At 49.3% G+C, this 20,789-nt stretch overlaps 1 protein-coding gene across 2 annotated transcripts in view; it reads left to right on the forward strand.

The window, feature by feature from the left end:
* Positions 1-11,108, forward strand: part of LOC103119751 (integrin alpha-M) — a 63,659-nt gene extending 52,551 nt beyond the window's left edge. For both annotated transcript variants that reach the window (XM_060173110.1, XM_007530074.3), the window contains 14 exons: positions 1,867-2,021; positions 2,113-2,244; positions 2,354-2,427; positions 3,308-3,449; positions 3,537-3,668; positions 5,113-5,192; positions 7,763-7,846; positions 8,010-8,085; positions 8,485-8,592; positions 9,394-9,477; positions 9,575-9,688; positions 9,783-9,884; positions 10,112-10,222; positions 10,968-11,108. In XM_060173110.1, the coding sequence (XP_060029093.1) occupies positions 1,867-2,021; positions 2,113-2,244; positions 2,354-2,427; positions 3,308-3,449; positions 3,537-3,668; positions 5,113-5,192; positions 7,763-7,846; positions 8,010-8,085; positions 8,485-8,592; positions 9,394-9,477; positions 9,575-9,688; positions 9,783-9,884; positions 10,112-10,222; positions 10,968-11,042 (1,469 nt within the window). In that variant the 3' untranslated portion in view covers positions 11,043-11,108. The remainder of the gene's footprint in view (positions 1-1,866; positions 2,022-2,112; positions 2,245-2,353; positions 2,428-3,307; positions 3,450-3,536; positions 3,669-5,112; positions 5,193-7,762; positions 7,847-8,009; positions 8,086-8,484; positions 8,593-9,393; positions 9,478-9,574; positions 9,689-9,782; positions 9,885-10,111; positions 10,223-10,967) is intronic.
* The last annotated feature ends 9,681 nt before the right edge of the window (positions 11,109-20,789 follow it).

The following is a 20,789-nucleotide window of genomic DNA, read 5'->3' on the forward strand; positions in this document are numbered from 1 at the left end:
AGAATAGAACAAGAGCTACAGAAGTTTATCTGGAACCAGAGAAGACCTAGAATTTCTAAAACTATCTTGAAAAGAAAGAACAGAACTGAAGGCATCACATTCCCAGATCTTACATTGTATTATAGGGCCACTGTCATCAAAACTGCTTGGTACTGGAACATGAATAGACACACTGACCAGTGGAATAGAATTGAGAGCCCAGAAGTGAGCCCCCACACCCGTGGACATCTAATCTTTGACAAAGGCGCCCAGACTGGGGAAAGAAGAGTCTCCTCAACAAATGGTGTTGGAAAAATTGGGTTGAAATATGCAGAAGAATGAAACTGAACCACTATATTTCACCAAACACAAGAGTAATTCCAAATGGATCAAGGACTTGGATGTTAGACCAGAAACTATCAGATACTTAGAGGAAAATATTGAAAGAACTCTTTTCTGCATAAATTTTAAAGACATCTTCAATGAAACAAATCCAATTACAAAGAAGACTAAATGAAAAAATAAACCAGTGGGACTACATCAAATTAAAAAGCTGCACAGCAAAAGAAACCACTACCCAAACAAAGACACATTCCACAGAATGGGAGAAGATCTTTATCAGACAAGAGGCTAATAAACAAAATATATAAAGAGCTCGCCAAACTCAGCAACAAGAAAACAAATGACCACATCCAAAAATGGGAAGAGGAATATTCTCCATAGAAATATTTTCTATAGAAAATATTCTCCATAGAAAACACCCAGAAGGCTAATAAACATAAGAAAAAATGCTCCAAGTCATTGGTCGTCAGAGAAATGCAAATGAAGACAACAATAAGATACCACTTCACTTCTGTGAGAATGTCACACATCAGAAAAGGTAGCAGCAGCAAATGCTGGACAGGTTGTGGGGTTAAAGGAATCCTCCTGCACTGCTGGTGGGAATGTAAATTGGTCCAGCCTCTATGGAGAGCAGTCTGGAGACCTCTCAGAAGGCTAGAAGTGGACCTACCTTATGATGCTGCAATTCTTCTCCTGGGGATATATCCTAAGAAACCAAACACACCCATCCATAAAGATTTGTGTACACATATGTTATAGCAGCACTATTTGTAATAGCCAAAACCTGGAAGCAACCCACAAGTGACTGGCTGAGCAAATTATGGTCTATATACACAATGTTATACTATTTAGCTATTAAAAATGATAAATTCACCTTCTTTACCCCATCTTGGATGGAACTTGAAGATACCATGTTAAGTGAGATAAGTCCGAAACAAAAAGATGAATATGGGATGATCTCACTTATAGACAGAAGTTGAAAAACAAGATCAGAAGAGAAAACACTCAGCAGAACTTGGATGGAGTTGGTACTGCACCAAAGTAAACAACTCTGGGGTGGGGTGGGGTCCTGGAACATGATATTAGAGGAGGACCTAGTGGAGGTTGCATTTTATGTGGAAATGCTATACATGTACAAACTATTGTATTTTACTGTCAACTGTAAACCATTAATCCACCAATAAAGAAATAAAAACAACAACAACAAAAACTGGGACTAGGGACTAGGTGGTGCGCTTGGTTAAGTGCACACATTAAAGTGTGCAAAGACCCAGGTTCAAGCCCCTGGTTCCCTATCAGCAGGGAGAAGTTTCACGAGTAGTGTAGCAGGGCTGCAGGTGTCTCTCTCCCTCTATATCTCCCGTCCCTTCTCAATGACTCTGTCTATATCTAATAATAAATAAATAAAAATATTTTTAAAAAGAAAAAAAACTGTGACTCAAAGATATCAAATAACAGCGCATCCAAAGTTGCAGAGTCCAGGAGCTTGGGGACCCCCTGATGCCAGAGCTGGGCCCTCACCACCACACCGCCTTGTCCCCACAGGTGAGATCCTGAGCTCCGTCACCTATGACTTGGCCTTGGACCCAAACCGCCCTTATCCTAGGGCCGTCTTTGAGCAGACGCAGAACAGCACCCTCAGGCAGACTCACACCCTGGGCCTGGACCAGAGATGCCAGACCGTCAAACTCCAGTTACCAGTGAGCTGGGTGGGGGTGCCTGTCGCAGTGGGGGCTTGGGTGCGGGAAGAGAGGAGACCCCCCTCTAAACCCTGCTACCCCCCACCCCCAGAACTGTGTGGAAGACTCCGTGACGCCCATCATCCTGCGCCTCAATTTTTCCTTGGTGGGGAGGCCCATGTCTTTATACCGGAATCTCCGGCCGGTGCTGGCCAAGGATGCCCTGCAGCTCTTCACGGCCTCAGTGAGCCTGGGGGCTGGGGGACCCTCAGGAGTGAGGGTGTAGGGGGGACCTGAGGATAAGACTGAGGCAGATCCTCCCCTCCGCCCCAACACACACCTGGTCTCCACAGTTTCCCTTTGAGAAGAACTGTGGCAGTGACACCATCTGCCAGGACGACCTCAGCGTCACCTTCAGCTTTATGAGGTGAGTGGCCTTTTTTTTTTTTTTTCCTTGTGTTTCCCCAGGCTGCTGTCACTGTGGCCTTGTGGGTGGGGACCTGCCTTTTCCAGCTGCTCCATCCTCTGACTCTTCCCTCCTTACCTCTGTCCTGGCTCCCAGAAACTCCTCCCTCTTCCCTCCTCCCTCCTCCTTCTTTGTCTTGCTTTTTTCTTTTTATTGTTTCTTCTTGCATATAGTTATGATGGAATTAGAGAGACAGTGGATGAGAGAGGGAAAGACAGAGGGTGGAGAGAAAGAGAGAGAGAGAGATGCAGCGCTGCTTCACTGCTTGTAAAGCCCCCACCCCCACCCTGCAGGAGGGGAACGGAGGCTGGAACCTGCGTCTTCATAGTAGTCACTTGTATACTTTACTGATTGCACTACCACCTGGCCCCCTTTCTTTCCCTTTTCTCTTTCTTCCCTCCTCTCCCCTTCTCCTTCCTTCCCCCTCCTCCTTCTCTCCTTTTTTCTCTTCCTTCCTTTTTTCCTTTCTTCTTTCCTCTCCCCTCCCTCTTGCCTTTCCATCCTTTCACCAGCTCTGGCTCATAGTGCTGGGGATTGAACATGGGACCTCAGAGCCTCAGGCATGAAAGGCTGTTGTAGAACCACTGTGCTACCTCCCCAGCCCTCTCTCTTCTCTTATTTTCCCTTTATTTTTAATAGAAACAGAGAGACAGTGAGAGGGAAGAGATACAGACAGACAGAGAGAGATACTTGTAGCACTGCTTCACCACTCATGAAGCTTCACCACTGCTGCTGGGAAATGGGGGCACTTGGTAACCTGTGCACCTTACTGGGTATGCCACCACCCTGTCCCAGCCTGAATTCCCCCATGCCTGTTTTTATTTTTACCACCCCCCTCAAGCCTGGACACTCTGGTGGTGGGTGGCCCCCGGGATCTCAATGTGACAGTGACCGTGAGAAACCAGGGCGAGGACTCCTATAGGACTCAGGTCTCCTTCTTCTACCCACCCGGCTTGTCCTACCGGACCGTGTCAGCGCCCAAGGTAACCGGCTCTTCCTCAGGCTCCATCTGGCTGGGTTTCTCTCTGGACTGGAGGGTGACTGATGGCCCCTGCCTCCCCCGCCTCCAGAACCCGCGCTCACAGCGTGCCTGGCGTCTCACCTGCGAGTCAGGCATGTCCTCTCTCTCCTCGGGAGAACCTGGCGCCCTGAAGAGCAGCAGTTGTAACATCAACCACCCCATCTTCCCCGACGACTCAGAGGTCAGAACTCCCACCCCTCCCGCCTCCTATTTCTCCTCTGTCATCATCATTTTCTCAAAGCTCTGCTCAGCTCTGGCTTGTGGTGGTGCTGAGGATCAAACTTGGGACTTCGGAGCCTCAGGCATCCAAGTCTTTTGCATGATGTTGTCTCCCTAGCCTTCTCCTTTCCTCCTTGGACTTCTGAATTCTCCCTTAATTTTTCTAAACAGCTGTGTTGAGATGAAATTAATAGCCCCTACCCTCCACCCATTTATTTCTTTAAAAATTACTTATTTTATTTTTATTGTTAGTTTTCCCCAGAGCACTGCTCAGCTCCTCAGTTCTGGCTTGTGATAGTGTTGGGGACTGAACCTCGGATGTTAGACCCTCAGGCGTGAAAGATGTTTGTAGAACCACTGTGCTATCTCCCCTACCCACCTTCACCCATTTAAAGTGTACACTTCTAGGGTTCTTAGTATGTTCCTGTAGTTTTGCATCTGTATCCAGGTTCAATTTCAGAATATTTCATTATCTTGAGAAAAACTCCCATTAGCCATCAACTCCTCTCTCTCCCTTCCCAACTCTGGGAAATGGCTAACACACTTTCTAAATTAAAAATATATATATCTTTATTTATTTATTGGATAGAGACAGCAAGAAATATAGGAGGAAGGGGGAGATAGAGAGGGAGAGAAACAGAGAGACACCTGCAGCACTGCTTCACAACTCACAAAGCTTTCCCCCTGCAGATGAGAAATGTAGACTCGAATCTGGGTACTTGCACACTGTAACGTGTGCTCAACAAGGTTCGCCACCACGCAGTCCCACTAACCCACTTTCTAGTTATTATTTATCCCAGCAGGATTATCGCTGAGGCTTGGTGCCTACATGACAAACCCACTGTACCCAGCAGTCATTTTTTTTCCTTAAATAAATTTTTTTATTTGATAGGACAGAGAGAACTTGAGAGGGGAGTGGGAGATAGAGGAGAGAGATAAGAGATACATCTGTAATATAAATTTTAAAATCTTTTAATTGAATTATTATTGGGTAGAGTCAGAGAGAAATTGAGAGAGGGGGAGATAGAAAGGGAGAGAAATAGACACCTGCAGCACTGCTTCACTTGTGAAGCTTTTTCCCTGCAGATGGGAATCAGGGGCTTGAAGACAGGCCCTTGTATACTGTAATGTGTGTGCTTAGCCAGGTCTGATTCATCACTTTTGGGGACTGGGGTCTCAAACCTGGTTCCTTGCACTTGGTAACCTGTGCACTCAACTGGGTGTGCCCACACCTGGTCCTGCTTCTCCACTTTCTGTCTCTTCTGGGCATTTCTTGTGAATGGAGTCCTAGAGCATGTGGTCACTGGAGGCTGGCTGTCACCCATGAGGCCTCTCTCCACGCATGGATCCACTTTTCAGCTGATGGGTTAGGGGCGTCTCACCACTCCCACTCTCGCCCACTCCAGATCACCTTCAATGTCACCTTTGACGTGGACTCTGCTGCGTCCCTTGGCAAGAGCTTCCTCCTCAAGGCCAATGTGACCAGGTATGGTCCCAGCTCAGGGGAACCTTTGCCATCTCCTTGCTGGCCATTCATTCATTCATTCATTCACTCACTCACTCATTCAGTAAATGCCACCAGTGCCGGTGGGATACCTATGAGAGAGGCAGCTGTGGCTAGTGGCCTCACAGAGGTGGTAATTCAGTGCAAATACAGACAGGAAAGCTAGTGGTTCCAACACAGTAAGCTATGTTCCCGGGAGCTTGGCATCAGAGAAGTTTCTGGAAAAGATCTCTCTTGGGCCAACAAATGGTTCTTCTGGTAGAGTGCATATGTTACCATCCAGAGGGCCCTTGGTTTGAGCCCTGCACAACCATATGGGAGCCCTTGCAGGGGGGAGAGGAGTGGTTCTCTAGTGTCTCTTCTCTCTCTCACCCTCTCTTAAAAAAAGAAAGAAAGAAAGAAAAGGAAAAAAAAAATGAGGCTGATGAAATAACTGACTTGGATAGTGTGGTGTTTTATTAAGTGTGCAACTCAGGTTTGAGTCCAGGAAGGTGGTATGGGGTCTGTCTCTGCCCCCGCCCCCTGCCTCTGTCTCTGTCTGAAAAAGTCACCCCCGAGCTGGGAAGCCTCAGTGAAGACCAAACAAAAGAAAAAGCTGGAGCTGGTCACAGCACACACGTTACCATATGTGAAGACCGGGGTTCAAGTCCCAGACCCCATCTGCAGGTGGAGCTTCACAAGCAGTAAAGTGATTCTGCAGGTGTCTCTTTCTTTCTTTTTTTTTTTCTTTCTTTTTTCCTCCTCCAGGGTTATTGCTGGGCTCGGTGCCTGCACCATGAATCCACCGTTCCTGGAGGCCATTTTTCCCCCCTTTTGTTGCCCTTGTTGTAGCTTCGTTGTGGTTATTATTATTGCCCTTGTTGACGCAATTCATTGTTGGACAGGACAGAGAGAAATGGAGAGAGGAGGGGAAGACAGAGAGGAGAGAAAGATAGACACCTGCAGACCTGCTTCACCGCCTGTGAAGCGACTCCCCTGCAGGTGGGGAGCCGGGGGCTCGAACTGGGATCCTTACGCCGGTCCCTGCGCTATGCGCCACATGCGCTTAACCCACTGCGCCACCGCCCGACCCCCTGCAGGTGTCTCTTTCTGTCGCCCTCTCCCCCCTCAACTTTTCTCTGTCCTATCCAATAAAATGGCAAAAATTGGCCACCAGGAGCAGTGGATTCATAGTGCAGGCACTGAGCCCCAGTGATAACCCTGGAGGCAGAATATATATTAAAGCCACAGAGAGCAGTAGATTCATACAGGCATCAAGCTCCAGCGTAACTTTTCTGGCAAACAAACAACTCCCCCCCCCAAAAAAAAAAGAAAAAAAAAACTAACAAACTATTTCTACTGTGAGTCAGCCAAGTGAAGGCATGAAGTGAGGGCAGGAGGGAAGACAGAGAGAAGGGAAGTAAGGAGCCAGGAAAGACCCGGCTGTGTGGCTTAGTCACCTAAAGCAGGAGTTAGGGAGTCAGGCAGATGTGGGAGGGCTCAGAGTACTGTTAGGAAGTTCACGTGACTTGGCAGTGGTGAACCCAGTTTACCACACACATCACAGTGCACAAGGATCTGGGTTCAAACCTCCGGCCTCCTGATGCAGGAGGGGAGGAGCTTCATGAGCAGTGAAGCAGTGCTGCAGGCGTCTACCTCCACTCCTCTCTCAGTCTCTCTCCTATCCAGTGAAAGATTTAAAAACAGGAGGTGCTGTACCAGGTTGAGCACACACGTTATCATGTGCAAGGACTTGGGTTTGAGTCCCTGATCCCCCCACCTGCAGAGGGGGTACTTCATGAGTTGATGAAGAAGGTCTGCAGGTGTCTCCCTTCTTCTCTGTCTCCCTCTCCCTCTTCCCTCTCAATTTCTAGCTGTCCTGTCTAAAAAAAAAAAAAAGAAAAATAAAGAGAAGAAATGGAAACAGAGGAAAAAAGAAAGAAAAAGAGTGAGTCGGGCGGTAGCGCAGCAGGTTAAGCGCACGTGACGCAAAGCGCAAGGAGTGGCGTAAGGATCCTGGTTGGAGCCCCCGGCTCCACACCTGCAGGGGAGTCACTTCATAGGCGGTGAAGCAGGTCTGCAGGTGTCTCTCGTTCTCTCGCCCTCTCTGTCTTCCCCTCCTCTCTCCATTTCTCTCTGTCCTATTCAACAACAACAATAATAACTGCAACAATAAAACAACAAGGGCAACAAAAGGGAATACATAAATAAACATTTTAAAAAAAGAAAAAGAAAATAAAGACAAAACAAAAACAAAACAATGAAGAAAAAATGGCTACCGGGAGCAGTGGATTCATATTGGAAGCACTAAGCCCCAGTGATAAAACCCTGGTGGCAAGAAAGAGAGGAAAGGAAGAAAGAAGGAAAGAAATGAAAGAAGGAAGGGAGGAAGGAAGGGAGGGAACCAGCCACCCACCCACAGCTTGGGAATCACACGTGTCCAGCTGAGTGGGGAGGACGGGCTGGGCAGGGGTGTGGGATGCAGGGCCTTGTGGGCAGCTGGAGGAGTAGACGGAGGGAGGGGCTAACTCTCAGGGTCCCAGTGCCCACCAGGGTTTTCTGCTTCTCTTCAGTGAGAACAACATGCCCAGTACCAACAAAACTGAGTTCCAGCTGACCCTGCCTGTGAAATATGCTGTCTACATGGTGGTCACCAGGTGGGGGTGTGAAGGCTCCCCTCCCTTGTGTCAGTGTGTGCATGTGTGTGGTGTGGGCCTGTGTGGGTTTGTGTGTGGCCCGTCTGGTGCCCTGGACATGTGGCCTGTGCGGCCAGGCCCCCCTGATGTCCTGTCACCTGCTGCACCTTCCTCCTCCTCTCAGCCAGGAGCTGTCCACAAAGTACTTCAACTTCACAGCTTCAGAGAAGAGCAACCAGACCATCTTGCATCAGTATGAGGTGGGGTACTGAGCGGGAGGTGGGGGGCTCCTGGGAAGGGGTGCAGGTGGCAGCGGCAGTGACCAGAAAGCAGGTCATGTCCTGCTGTGCATCTGCCCTGCACACGCACGCTGACTCTCGCTGACAGACAGGCGTGCATGGTTGGCTTTTCTTCCCGACGCCTGACAGTCACCCCGAGTCTCTCAAAAGCTGGGGTGGGGAGTGGGGGTGGGAATGAGACAGCTGGCCCACTGCTGTCCTGCGTGGCCCCACCCTGATCCTCCCTCCCAGAAAGTGTCCCCAATGGGGCACTTCCATCCTTGAGCCCTTCTTAGGGTGCCAGGGCTGGGGGGGCAGGGAGGCTGCTCCTCCTTGCTGGGGGGGGGCTAGCCCTGTGACTGTCACCCTCCCTACCTGCAGTTCCACAACCTGGGCCAGAGGAGCCTCCCGGTCAGTGTGGTCTTCTGGGTTCCCATCGAGCTGTTTCCCAACGCTGTGTGGGACCACCCTCAAGTCACCTTCTCCCCGGTGAGCTCTTGCCTTCCCCTTCCCCACAGTCCAGGACTCCATGGAAGTCTGTTTCCTCAGTGGCATCTGGGGGGACCGTTTCTTTTCTTTTTTTTTAAAATTTCTTTATTGGGGAATTAACGTTTTACAGTCGACAGTAAATACAATAGTTTGTACATGCATAACATTCCCCAGTTTTCCACATAACAATACAACCCCCACTAGGTCCTCTGTCTTCCTTTTCCAGAACCTGTACTCTGCCCCCTCATCCCACCCCAGAGTCTTTTACTTTGGTGCGATACACCAACTCCAGTTCAGGTTCTACTAGTGTTTTCTCTTCTCATCTTGTTTTTCAACTTCTGCCTGAGAGTGAGATCATCCCATATTCATTTTTCTGTTGCTGACTTACTTCACTTAACATGATTTCTTCAAGCTCCATGCAAGATGGGCTGAAAATGAATGGTGAAATCACCATTTTTATAGCTGAGTAGTATTCCATTGTGTATATAGACCACAACTTGCTCAGCCACTCATCTGTTGTTGGACACCTGGGTTGCTTCCAGGTTTTGGCTATGACAAATTGTGCTGCTATGAACACAGGTATACACAGATCTTTTTGGATGGGTGTGTTGGGTTCCTTAGGATATATCCCCAGGAGAGGAGTTGCAGGATCATAGGGTAGGTCCATTTCTAGCCTTCTGAGAGTTCTCCAGACTGCTCTCCACAGAGGTTGGACCAATTTCTGGGGGAACCATTTCTGACGCCGTAAGTTTGGGGACCCAGGGGACCCCCATTGCTCTCTCAGCGTCCCCCTCTTCACAGAACATGGCTGCCAGGTGCCGTGAGGAGCGCAAGCTGCCCCAGTACGCAGATGCCATGGCCAGGCTCAGCAAGACCCCTGTGCTGGTGAGCAACCCCCCCAGACCCTGGAGCCTGGGCCTGTGCTGCCCTTCGGGGTGCCTCAAGGGCTTCTCCCTGGGGCTCAGGGCCTTGTCTCCCCCAGAACTGCTCCATCGCCATCTGCCAGAGGATCCAGTGTGACATCCCGGCCTTCGGTGTCCAGGAGAAGTTCAATGCCACCCTCAACGGCACCCTCTTGTTCGACTGGTACATCCAGGTACGCAGGGACCCTGAGGGTTCAGCGGAGCACACAGGCGACACGTCAGGGGCCCCCATGCCTGGGCCCAGCACCCCACACTGTTTCCCCACAGACCCCGCACAACCACCTTCTGCTCACGAGCATGGCAGAGATCCAGTTTGACGAGTCAGTGTTCGCTCTGCTTCCAGGACAGGAGGCGTTTGTGAGGGCCCAGGTACCTCCCAGGGGACCCAGAGCCTGGGGGCTGGGGGGAGCTGGAGGTGATGGGGAGTGTGGGGAGACAGCATAATGGTTCTGCAAAAAGACTTTCATGCCTGAGGCTCCAAAGTCCCAGGTTCCACCAGAAGCCAGAGCTAAGCAGTGCTCTGGCAGTCACAGGGTGTGTGTGTGGGGCACCCCAAATCTCTCCTCTCTGATATACCCGGCTTCTCCCTGCTACAGACAGAGACCAAAGTGGAGCGGTATGAAGTGCACAACCCCGTGCCTCTCATTGTGGGCAGCTCGGTGGGCGGCCTGGTGCTCCTGGCTCTCATCACCGCTGGACTGTACAAGGTACACCCCTGGGGACCTCTCCCGCCCCATGGCAGCTCCAATACTGAGTCAGGCTCCAGCTGAGCTGTGTGACCCCGGGCAGCACACAGAGCCTTTCTGTGCCTCAGATTTTCAGCTGTAACACGGAGGGGTTAGAAATACTCTATCCTGTGAAGGTCATTTGGCTGAAATGCTTTGAGTGATAAATAGCTCACCCGTGGAAACACAGCTTCCCAGGAGTGAGGCCCCTGGCTTGAGCACGAGCAACACATGTGAGCACTACGGGAACCACAGAACCAGGGAAAGCTCCATAGATGATGGAGCCATGCTTTGGGGTCCCTATGGGAAATAGAAAGAATTAAAGTCAGCCAGGGGGCGATAGAACTGTGCATGTGCAAGGGCCTGGCAGCACATAAAATAAGATAAAATAAAATAAAATAAAATAAAATACAATGGGCCTGGGGAGATAGCATAATGGTCTACAAAAAGACTTTCATGCCTGACGCTCTGAGGTCCCAGGTTCAGTCCCCAGCACCACTATAGGCCAGAGCTGAGCAGTGCTCTGGCAAAATAAAATGATGGTTAGTGTCACAGTGACTGCTACGTAGTGAGTGAAGTTCCTTCTCCCTCCTTGCTGGCCCCAGTGTCCATGCCATCCGCCTTGCCCCCTCTCCGTCCTGTCTGCCACCTGTCCCCTGCCCCATCCAGCCCCGTGTGCCCACCTGCTCCGCTGACCTGGCGACTCTCCCTATCGTGTTCCCCGCAGCTCGGCTTCTTCAAGCGGCAGTACAAGGACATGATGAACGAGGCTGGACCCGAATCAGCGCCGCCGCCCCAGTGAAGGCGCCTCCCCCCTGCGGCCTCCTGGGACTGCAGACAGGCCCGCAGCACCAGGCCTGCGGGTCGCCTCTGGAGCCAGCGCGTGTGCGTGCACGTGCATGTGTGTTCCTGCGGGGACATGTGCCTGTGTGTGCGCGCGTGCATGTGCACGTGTGTGCGTGAGCGTGCACGTCTGTGTGCGCAAATGTGCATGTGCAGGGGCATGTGCCTGTGTGTGCGCGCGTGCATGTGCACGTGAGCGTGCACGTCTGTGTGCGCAAATGTGCATGTGCAGGGGCATGTGCGTGTGCGTGCGTGCATGTGCATGCATATGCGTCTGTGCTTGCATGTGTATTTATATGCGTGTGCGTGTGTGTCGGATGCTTCTGGCTGGTGCTTTCAACTGCCTCCCACGAGGGGGTGTGGTTGGAGGTGCTGTGCGGCCTTCCTCCGCTGGAGGTGACAGCAGCGCTTGCGGTGAGACCGAAAGGGAAACGCAACAGGAACCTCCCTGCTGAAGGAAGTGAGCGTCTTGCACTAGCAGCTGGTGGGGGGGGGGCGGTTCCACCCCAGGATCCTAAGCCCCGCCCCGCCCCGCCCCGCCGGAACTGAATTGCTCAATGAGTAGCGGTGCCCTCCCACTTCTTACCATGTATTTATTATCTTAACGTCGATTTCATTTTTATTTGGGGGATGGATAAGCCATGTGGAGTACACTTGCAGCCCTGCTCCACCACTCGTGAAGCTTCCCCCCGAGGCAGGGACAGGGCGCCTTGTGCTTGCTAACCGCACCGCTGCCCCTCACCCACTTTTTTTTTTTTCTTAACTAGAACACCACTCCGCTCTGGTTTATGGTGGTGCTGGGGACTGAATCTAGGATTTCAAAGTCTAACCTATGAATGTCTTTTGCAAAACCATTATGCTGTCTCCCTCACCATCATACATTGTATCTTCTTCTTATTTTTTGCACAAGTGTTCAGCATCTAGCTTTTGTTTTTTTCTTAAACTTTTCTTAAGTCTCCTGGGTTCTTTTTAATTTTTTTTACTATCATTATTTTTATTGGATAATGACAGTCAGAAATTGAGAGGAATGGGGGAGACAGGGAGAGAAACAGAGACACTTGCAGCCCTGTTTTGCCACTCGTGAAGCTTTCCCCCTGCAGGTGGAGACTGGGGGATTGAACCCGGGTCCTTGTACACTGTAATGTGCTCTCAACCAGGTGCGCTACCACTTAGCCACTCCCCTCTCCCCCATTGCTGTAGCTCAGACATGGTTTCACATCAACTGTAAAGTCCTTTTCAAACCCTTTCATACAACTTCGTGTCATTTTATTGCTGGGGGGGATCATAGTGTATTTAATCAACCTCCTTTTGATGAATTGTTTCCAGTTTTTGATAGCGGAGTCACTGTAAATTAATAAATGGAGTGTGTGCCCTTTTGCATGTGTGTCTGGGTAATCTATGGGCTATACTTCCAGAAGTTTGTGTGAAAGTTTATTTATTTACTCCACTCTGACATCCATTCTGTGCAATGCTGGGGATCAAAGTCAGGACCTCAGGCATGAGAGTTCAATGCTTCAGCCACTGCACCGCCTCTCGGGCTGTGTGAAAGTTTAGAAGCAGCCTCAGATGCTGCCAGGGAGGGGGCACAGTGGCCATAGCATTGGACTCTCAAGCATGAGGTTCCAAGTTCAGCCCCTACTATTGCATGGGCCAAAGTGAAGCTCTGGTTCTCTCTCCCTCCTCCTCCTGTTATGGAGCAAAGGGGGCAAGGGAAGGCCAATGCTTGCTTCACCCCACTGTAAGAGAATTGAGGAGAGAGCATGGTTTTCAGGTACTTTAAACTTTACTTGGGAAAATTGAGAACATTCACATTAAGGCATGAGAGAAAGAGAGAGAGAGAGAGAGAGCCATTTTGCTGTATGCTCATACCAGCTTGGCTTAGCGACTGCCACTTTCTACTTAATAGTCGCTGGACTCAGTGCTGAAGAACTGGAAGCTTCCATGGGTGGCACGTCTGCCTGAGGTGACACAGATACCAGGAGAGTGAAGCTGGGTTTTCATCACCTGCCCCACTAGGCTGCACAGCTTTTCTGCTTTCTGTCCTGTCTGCCTCAGAGAAGTGACAGGAGGAGCATGGGGGGGGGTAGGGGGGGTGGGAGGTGTGTCTCTTGCATGCCACCATAGCAGACCAGCCATCTGAAACACTGACAAAAATGGTTGCCTTCTGAGACTCATGGAAGGGCCAGGCAGGGCCGGAGATAGAGAGAGCTGGAAAGTAATCCATGTGCAGTGAAGATGCCATTCAAGGACAGTGAGTGGCTCTGGAGGGTGCCACCAGATACCTTACCTACAGATTGGTCCCGTGTAATTGCCTTACCTGACTTTAAAATTCACTAGACAGGGTTTTGTTTGTTTGTTTAAACATTTTACAGGCTCAAGGATGTGAGTTCAACTCCCTGGTATCCATCTACAAGGAGGGAAAGAAACTTCATGAAAAGTGAAGCAGTGCTGCAGGTGTCTCTCTTTCTCTCTCCTCTCTATCTCCTCTCACCTTCTCAATTTCTCTCTGTTTTATTAAAGAAAAGAAAAAAAATGAAAAAAGTAAAAATAGCCACTGAGAACAAAGGATTGGTTGTGCAGGCACCAAGCCCAGTAATAACCCTGGTGGCAACAAAAATAAATAAATATTGTCTGATTGGTTGAGTGATTGAGAGAGAGAGAGAGAGAGAGAGAGAGAGACCAGAGCACTGCTCAGCTGTGGCTGTTGGTGGTGCTGTGGATTGAACCTGAGATTCCATAGCCTCAGGAGTGAGTCTTTTGTGAAACCACTATGCTATCTTCCCTGCCCATATGCTTGTCTCCTTTTTCCTGAAATTAAAGGTAAAAGACCTCAGTGACCCTCAGAGGTCCCTAAGGGACCCAGGAAAAGAGGACTAAGTCCTAGGAGGTGCCTGTCTTTGGATCCCCCAGGCTCAGAGCCCATGTCAGTATCTCTGTGGTATAAATTAGTCCTGGATGCAGACAAATCACAGCAGTTGGGGTGCTGGGGTGGGGCAGGGAAATAGGGCTCAGAAAGTCAGTCATTTCCAGTGGCTACCCTGCCATGACCACAAAGTCACAAATAAACAGGACCATAAAGTTTTGGCGAGAAGCAGTCAAACCCAGGAAAACTCTGGGGATGACTGGCTGTCTGACCCAAGCGTGACTGTAGGCCCAGGTCAAGGTGCGCCTGCCTCCCGAATGCCCTTTCACTTCTGACCTGGCCCATGCAGCACCTTTCCCCAGGGACTGCTTCCTGTCCCCACAGAGGAGAGCCACTTCCTCTGGATGCTCACATCTTAGCCACTACCATGTAATCTGTGCTTTTTCCTCCTCGTCCTCCTTCTCCTTTCCTTCTCCCCTCTTTCTCTTCCTTCCTTCTTTCCTTCCTTCCTTACTTCCTTCCTTTCTTTCTTTGCCTCCAGGGTTGTTGCTGGGGCTTGGTGACTGCACTATGAATCCACTGCTCCTGGAGGCCATTTTTTCCATTTTGTTGCCCTTGTTGCTATTATTGCTGTCCTTGTTGTTGGATAGGACAGAGAGAAATGGAGAGAGGAGGGGAAGACAGAGGGGGAGAGAAAGATGGACATCTGCAGACCTGCTTCACCGCCTGTGAAATGACCCCCCTGCAGGTGGGGAGCCGGGAGTTCGAACAGGGAGCAATAAACCGGTCCTTGTGCTTTGCGCCATGTGCACTCAATGTGCTGCGCTACCTCCTGCCCCCCTTCCCTCTCTTTCTTCTCCTCCTCCCTTTCCATCTATTCTTCCCCTGAATCCTCTTATTTATTTATTTTTATTGCCACCAGGCTTATCAATGGGGCTTGGTATTGGCACTACGAAGCCAACAGTGTCCATTTTTCTTTTTTTTTTTCATCCTTTCCTTCTCTTCTTTCTTCACTTTTTAATTTCTATTTTATTTGATAGGACAGAGAGAAATTGAGAGCAGAGGGAGAGAGAGAGAGAAAGAGAGAGAGAGAGAGAGGAGAGAGACACCCGCAGACTTGCTCCACCACTTGTGAAGCTTCCTCCCTGCAAGTGGGGACTGGGGGCTTGAACCCAGGTCTTTGCACATGGTGATATTTGTGCTCAACCAGGTGCACCACTGCCTGGCCTTCCATCTTTTTTTTTCTCCATCTTTTAAAAATCCCCACTCCTTCTCCTCCTCTTTGTCCTCTTCCTCTTCTTCCTCCTCCTCCTTCCTTAGGTAGAGACAAAGGGGAAGAGAGAGAGAGTACTAAAGCTTCCTCCGGTGCAAAGCTGTGCACTATCCAAGTGAGCTATTCATTCAGCCCTACCCTGAGCTCCCCTCCACACACACACACACACACACACACACACACACACACACATCCCAAGACCTTTCGATGCTGGAGGGCAGGCAGTGGTCCCAGGGAGAGACGTGGGGCTGGGAATACACTTGCTGTTGCAGCAATGTTGGGATTTCCGGGTGGTTCCTGTGCCAGGAGCCCCAGCTCACAGAGACATGCCTCCCTGCCTCCCTCCTGATGCAGCCCCTCAGAACCACACAGCGCCCAGCTGCTTCCCACTTCCTAATTCCTGAGAACTAAACACTCAGATAATCAGTGGATCAGGGACAAAACCAGGACTCGGGCCTCGACCAGAGCAGCCACTGTGCATTGGCTAGTTCCCAGCCCAAAAAGTGGCCTGAGACCTGAGGCAGACTCGGGGGGTGACAGTCCACTACCCCTGCTACTACCCCAAGAAGCCAGCTAGCTCCGTGGCAGTCGGACCCAGTTCCAGGACCTGATTAATATCTGGCACATTTTCTGAACACTGTCCTTGACTCGTTCATTCAATCATTCATTCATTCTACCTATTATCTATCAATAAATAATTTATCTACCTATCTATCTAGATCTCTGTCTCTGTCTGTCTGACCTATCTTTCCTTTTTTCTCTCTTGCTTTCTTTCATTCTTTTTTTTTTTCCACCAAGGTTATTGCCAGGGCTTAGTGCTTGCACAGATTACTATTCCCTGTGACTTTTTTTTCAAAGAGAAGCAGTTTATTTTCTTTCTTTTCCCTTTTTCCTTTTCTTTTCTTTTTTTAGGCCTCCAGGGTTATTGCTGGGGCTTGGTGCCTACACTACAAATCCACTGCTCCCGGAGGCCATTTTTTCCATTTCATTGTTGTTGTCATTGTTATTGCTGTCGTTGTTGTTGGATAGGACAGAGAGAAATGGAGAGAGGAGGGGAAGACAGAGAGGAGGAGAGAAGGATAGACACCTGCAGACCTGCTTCACTGCTTGTGAAGGACTCCCCTGCAGGTGGGGAGCCGGGGGCTTGAACCAGGATCCTCACGCTGGTCCCTGCACTTAACCCAGTGTACTACCGCCCAGTCCCCCTGGTTTCTTCTTGCCTTCCTTCCTTCCTTTTTTCCTTCCTTCCTTCCTTCCTTTCTTTTAAAGAATTTTATTTATTTTGGATGAGACAGAGAAGTTGAGAGGAAGAGATGAGAGAGAGAGAGAGAGAGAGAGAGATGGAGAGAGAGACCTGCAATACTGCTTCACCACTTGTGAAGCTTCCCCTCTGCAGGTGAGGACTAGGAGCTTGAACCTGGGCCCTTGTGCACTGTAATGTGTGTACTGCCACCTGACCTCTTTTTCTTTTTTTTTAATAGAGGGTGAGAGACAGAAAGATATAGATGGTAGAAAAAGAGACAGAAGGAAGGGGGGCCGGGTGGTGATGCACTTGGTTGAGTGCACGTGTTACGGTGCTAAGGATCTAGGTTTGAGTCCTGGCTCCCCACCCGCAGGGGGAAAGCTTCACAAGCGGTGAAGCAGGTCTGCAGGTGTCTGTCTTTCTCTCCCCCTCTCTGTCTTCCTCTCCTCTCTACATTTCTCTCTGTCCTATCCAACAATGACGACATCAATAATAACAACAACAAGGACAACAAAAGGAAACAAATATTAAAAAAAGAGAGATGCTTTGGTATAGAATGACCATTCATTCATTCATTCATTCATTCATTCATTCATTCATTTTCTGGAGAGTCTCCTCTGAGTTTCACCCAAACAGGGTAATTGCTTCCTGCCACTGTCATGTGGGTGACTCTGCTCTTCTGAAGGAAATCCTCCAGGAGGTTTGTCCAGGGTGGGCGTGACACTCCTCCCTGATCCCCCACCCCCAATGGCTCAGCTCTCTTTCTGTGCTTGTCCCGTTCCCCCGCAACCAGCCCACAGCCTGGGCACATGCCTGTGGGAGGAACAGGAGTGAATCAGCAGGTGGCCTGGAGCAGAGGGGACCAGGGCATCACATTTCTTGGTCTTTTTCCTTCTTCCTCCTTCTCCTCTTCTCCTTCCCTTTCCCCTCCCCCCCTCCTCCTTCTTTTTAAAGCAGATGTTTGGGGATGGGGAAACAGTATAATGTTTATGCAAAACACTCTCATGCCTGAGAATCTGAAGTCCCAGGTTCAATCCTCAGCCCCACCAAGTGTTCTGGTGTTCTCTCTCTCTCTCTCTCTCTCTCTCCCCCTTCTCTCTCTCTCTCTCATCTCTATCTCTATCTCTCCCTCTTCTCTCAATAAAATAAAATAAAATAAACAAAACAAAAAAAAAATATATATATATATATATATATATATATATTTTGCCGCTAGGAGCTCAGTGCCTGTAAGACTCAACATCTCTTGGTGGCCAATTTTTTTTTTTTTTTAGATAAGAGGGAGAGGAGAGACACCATAGCATTGATCCACCATTTGCTAAACTTCCCTCCCCTGCAGGAGCTCACATGGGGTGGTTGGGTACTTGAACCTGGGTCCTTGTGCATGGTAATGTGTGCGCTTATGGGATGAACCACCTCCCCTACCCCAGTGTTTTCTTATTTTTATTTTAAAAATAATTTTTATTATCTTTATTTGTTGGATAGAGACAGCTAGAAACTGAGAGGGTAAGGGGAAGATAGAGAGGGAGAGAGACAGAGAGACACCTGCAGCACTGCTTCACCAACCGCAAAGCTTTCCCCCTGCAGGTGGGCACTGGGGGCTTGAACCCAGGTCTTTGCACATTGTAACATGTGTGCTCAACCAAGTGTGCCACCACCGGTCCCATCCCTATCTTTTTAAGTTGTAAAGATTTATTTATCTTGGGCTGGGGAGACAGCATAATGATTCTGCAAAAGACTCTTGTGCTTGAGACACCAAAGCTTGCAGGTTCAATCCCCAGCACCACCATAAGCAGAGTTGAGCAGTGCTCTGGTTCAAAACGTTTTTAAAAACAGTGATGTATTTATTTTAATGATGGAGAGTGCAAGTATAGTAGCACCTGGCTCTAGTCTGTGGTGGTGCCTGGATTGGACCTATGGGTGGGGGTGGGGGCTGTTGTGAGGATCTGCAAATGAACAGACTTTAAGCACACAGTGGTGTCAGTGTGAATGCCATCACTCTTCTCATGACACATGTCTACACCAAGGAAGCAAAAGACCTTCTGTTCTGAGAAAATCCCAGGGTGAGGTTAAGAATTGTCTCCCAGGGGCTGGGAGGTGGCACACCTGGTTAACCCCACGTAGTACTATGAGCAAGGACTTGAACAAGGATCCTGCTTGGAGATCCTGCTCCCCACCTGCAGGGGAGGATACTTCTCGAGCAGTGATGCAGGTCTACAGCGCTCTCTCTCTCTCTCTCTCTCTCTCCTTCCTCTCTATCTTTCTCAATTTCTCTCTGTCCTATCAAATAAAATGGCAAAATGGCTTCCAGGAGTGGTGGATTCTCAGTGCTGGCACCAAGCCCCACTGACTGGAAGCAAAAAAAAAAAAAAAAAAATCTCCCAAAAAGATAGAAGTGAGAGGAAAGGATGGTCACCTTGGAAGAAAAATCTCTCCAGTGTGGGTGCCACCGGACTGAGAACTCCTCCAGCGTTTGCATCCACTAGATTTCTGTTCCCTTTGAGAAACCAGGAGATGAACCCCATCGTCTTCAGTTCCCCTTAGGTCAACAAATCAGACCTAGATTCAAGCCATTTCTGCCTTGCTGCTCCTGTCCCACACACACCCCACACCCTCTCCATCAGACTCCTTCATATGTGGCAGACTAGATGCAGCCCCTCCTGCCCACTGCCCTGCTGGAAGTCAGAACACAAGCTCACTCTATTATCCATCCATCCATCCATCCATCCATCCATCCATCTATCCTACTTAATGTCTACCTGTCTATCTACCTATCTACCAGTCATCTTTCTCTCTCTTATCTATCTATCTACTGTCATCATCACCATCTATCTACCTCTTGTTTATTTCTCTATCATCTAGCCTCCAATCACCCATCTATTATCTATCATCTTTATCTGTTTCTCTCTCTAATCTATTATCTATCTATGTACCTATCATCATCTACCTATCATTTATCTCTCTTTGTGTCTCTCTTTGTTTTTTTTCCCCCTCCAATTACTGGAGCTTAGTGACAGCACTATGAATCCACTGCTGCTGGCGGCATCTCTCCCCCCTTCCCCCTTTTTTCTTTCTTACTTTTTCTTTTCATTTGATGGGATAGAGAGAAATTGAGAGGGGAGGGGGAGATACAGAGAAGGAGAGAGAGATAGAAACCTGCAGACATGCTTTACTGCTTGTGAAATATCCCTGCTGCAGGTGGGGAGCCGGAGACTCGAACCCGGACCCTGTACATAGTACTATGTGCGCTTGACCAGGTGTGCCACTGCCCAGCCCCCTGTCTCTATCTCTCCAATCTATCATCCATTCATCTCCCCCCCCCTTTTCTTAAATGAATGGGTTTGTAGAATCCAAAGAATTTTTTATTTTATTTATTATTGGACAGAGACAGAAAGAAATTGAGAGGGGAGGGAGAGATAGAGAGGAAGAGAGATAGAAAGACACCTGAAGAAAGACATCACTCGTGAAGTTTCCTCCCTGCAGGTGGGGACCAGAGGCTTGAACCTGAATCCTGGCACACTGTAATGTGTATGCTTAGTCAGGTGTACCACCACCTGCCCCCTTCGTTTTTTTCTTTTTTCTTTTAACCATGTTCCTTTTAAACATCTCTCTCTGTCTCTTTAATCTACATATCTATTGTCATCTGTCTCTCTGGCTCATCTATCTTCCATCTGTCTATTATCTCTCTAATCTGTTATCTATGCATCTATCATCTCTCTACCTGTCATCTCTGTCTCTGTCTCTCTAATCTATCATCTCTCTCTTGACTCGTCTGTCTCCAGCTGTCCCAGTGTGGAGCCCTCTTAGTAACTTTCTAGAAATTGACTTTGCGATCTGAGTCTCACCTATCCCCTTCAGTGCCTTCCTCTGCCCTCAGGCTGAAACCAAAGGTGCTTCCCAGGCCCGGCTGGGGGTCCACTTCCTCTTCCTCATCTCCCCCACAATCACTGATGTAATCTCTTATAATTTGCCACTTCCCACTTTCTAGTCCCCCTCCCACCCCCACTGAGGTCCACTCTGTCTCGCCTACCCCTCCTGCAACCCACTCCTCGATGGCTCATGGATCTCAAGACCCACCCCAAGTGCCACCCTCTCCAGGAAGCCCTCCTGGAGACTTGCACGGCCCAGACTGAGTCAGGCGCCCCCATATTCAACAGACTTCCCTTCTCACCACCACATCTGCATCTTCAATGACCCAAGAGTGATGCCTGTGGTTAGTGCTGCTGATGGAGTGTGTGTGGCCCTCCTTGAATGAAAGAGAACCCGCCACCCACCTGCTATGATCACTCCCTTGACACAGTGGCTTCTGGCTGGCTCCTAATCCCTG

This window comes from Erinaceus europaeus, chromosome 15 (genome assembly GCF_950295315.1).
Source record: "Erinaceus europaeus chromosome 15, mEriEur2.1, whole genome shotgun sequence".
Classification (NCBI taxonomy): domain Eukaryota; kingdom Metazoa; phylum Chordata; class Mammalia; order Eulipotyphla; family Erinaceidae; genus Erinaceus; species Erinaceus europaeus.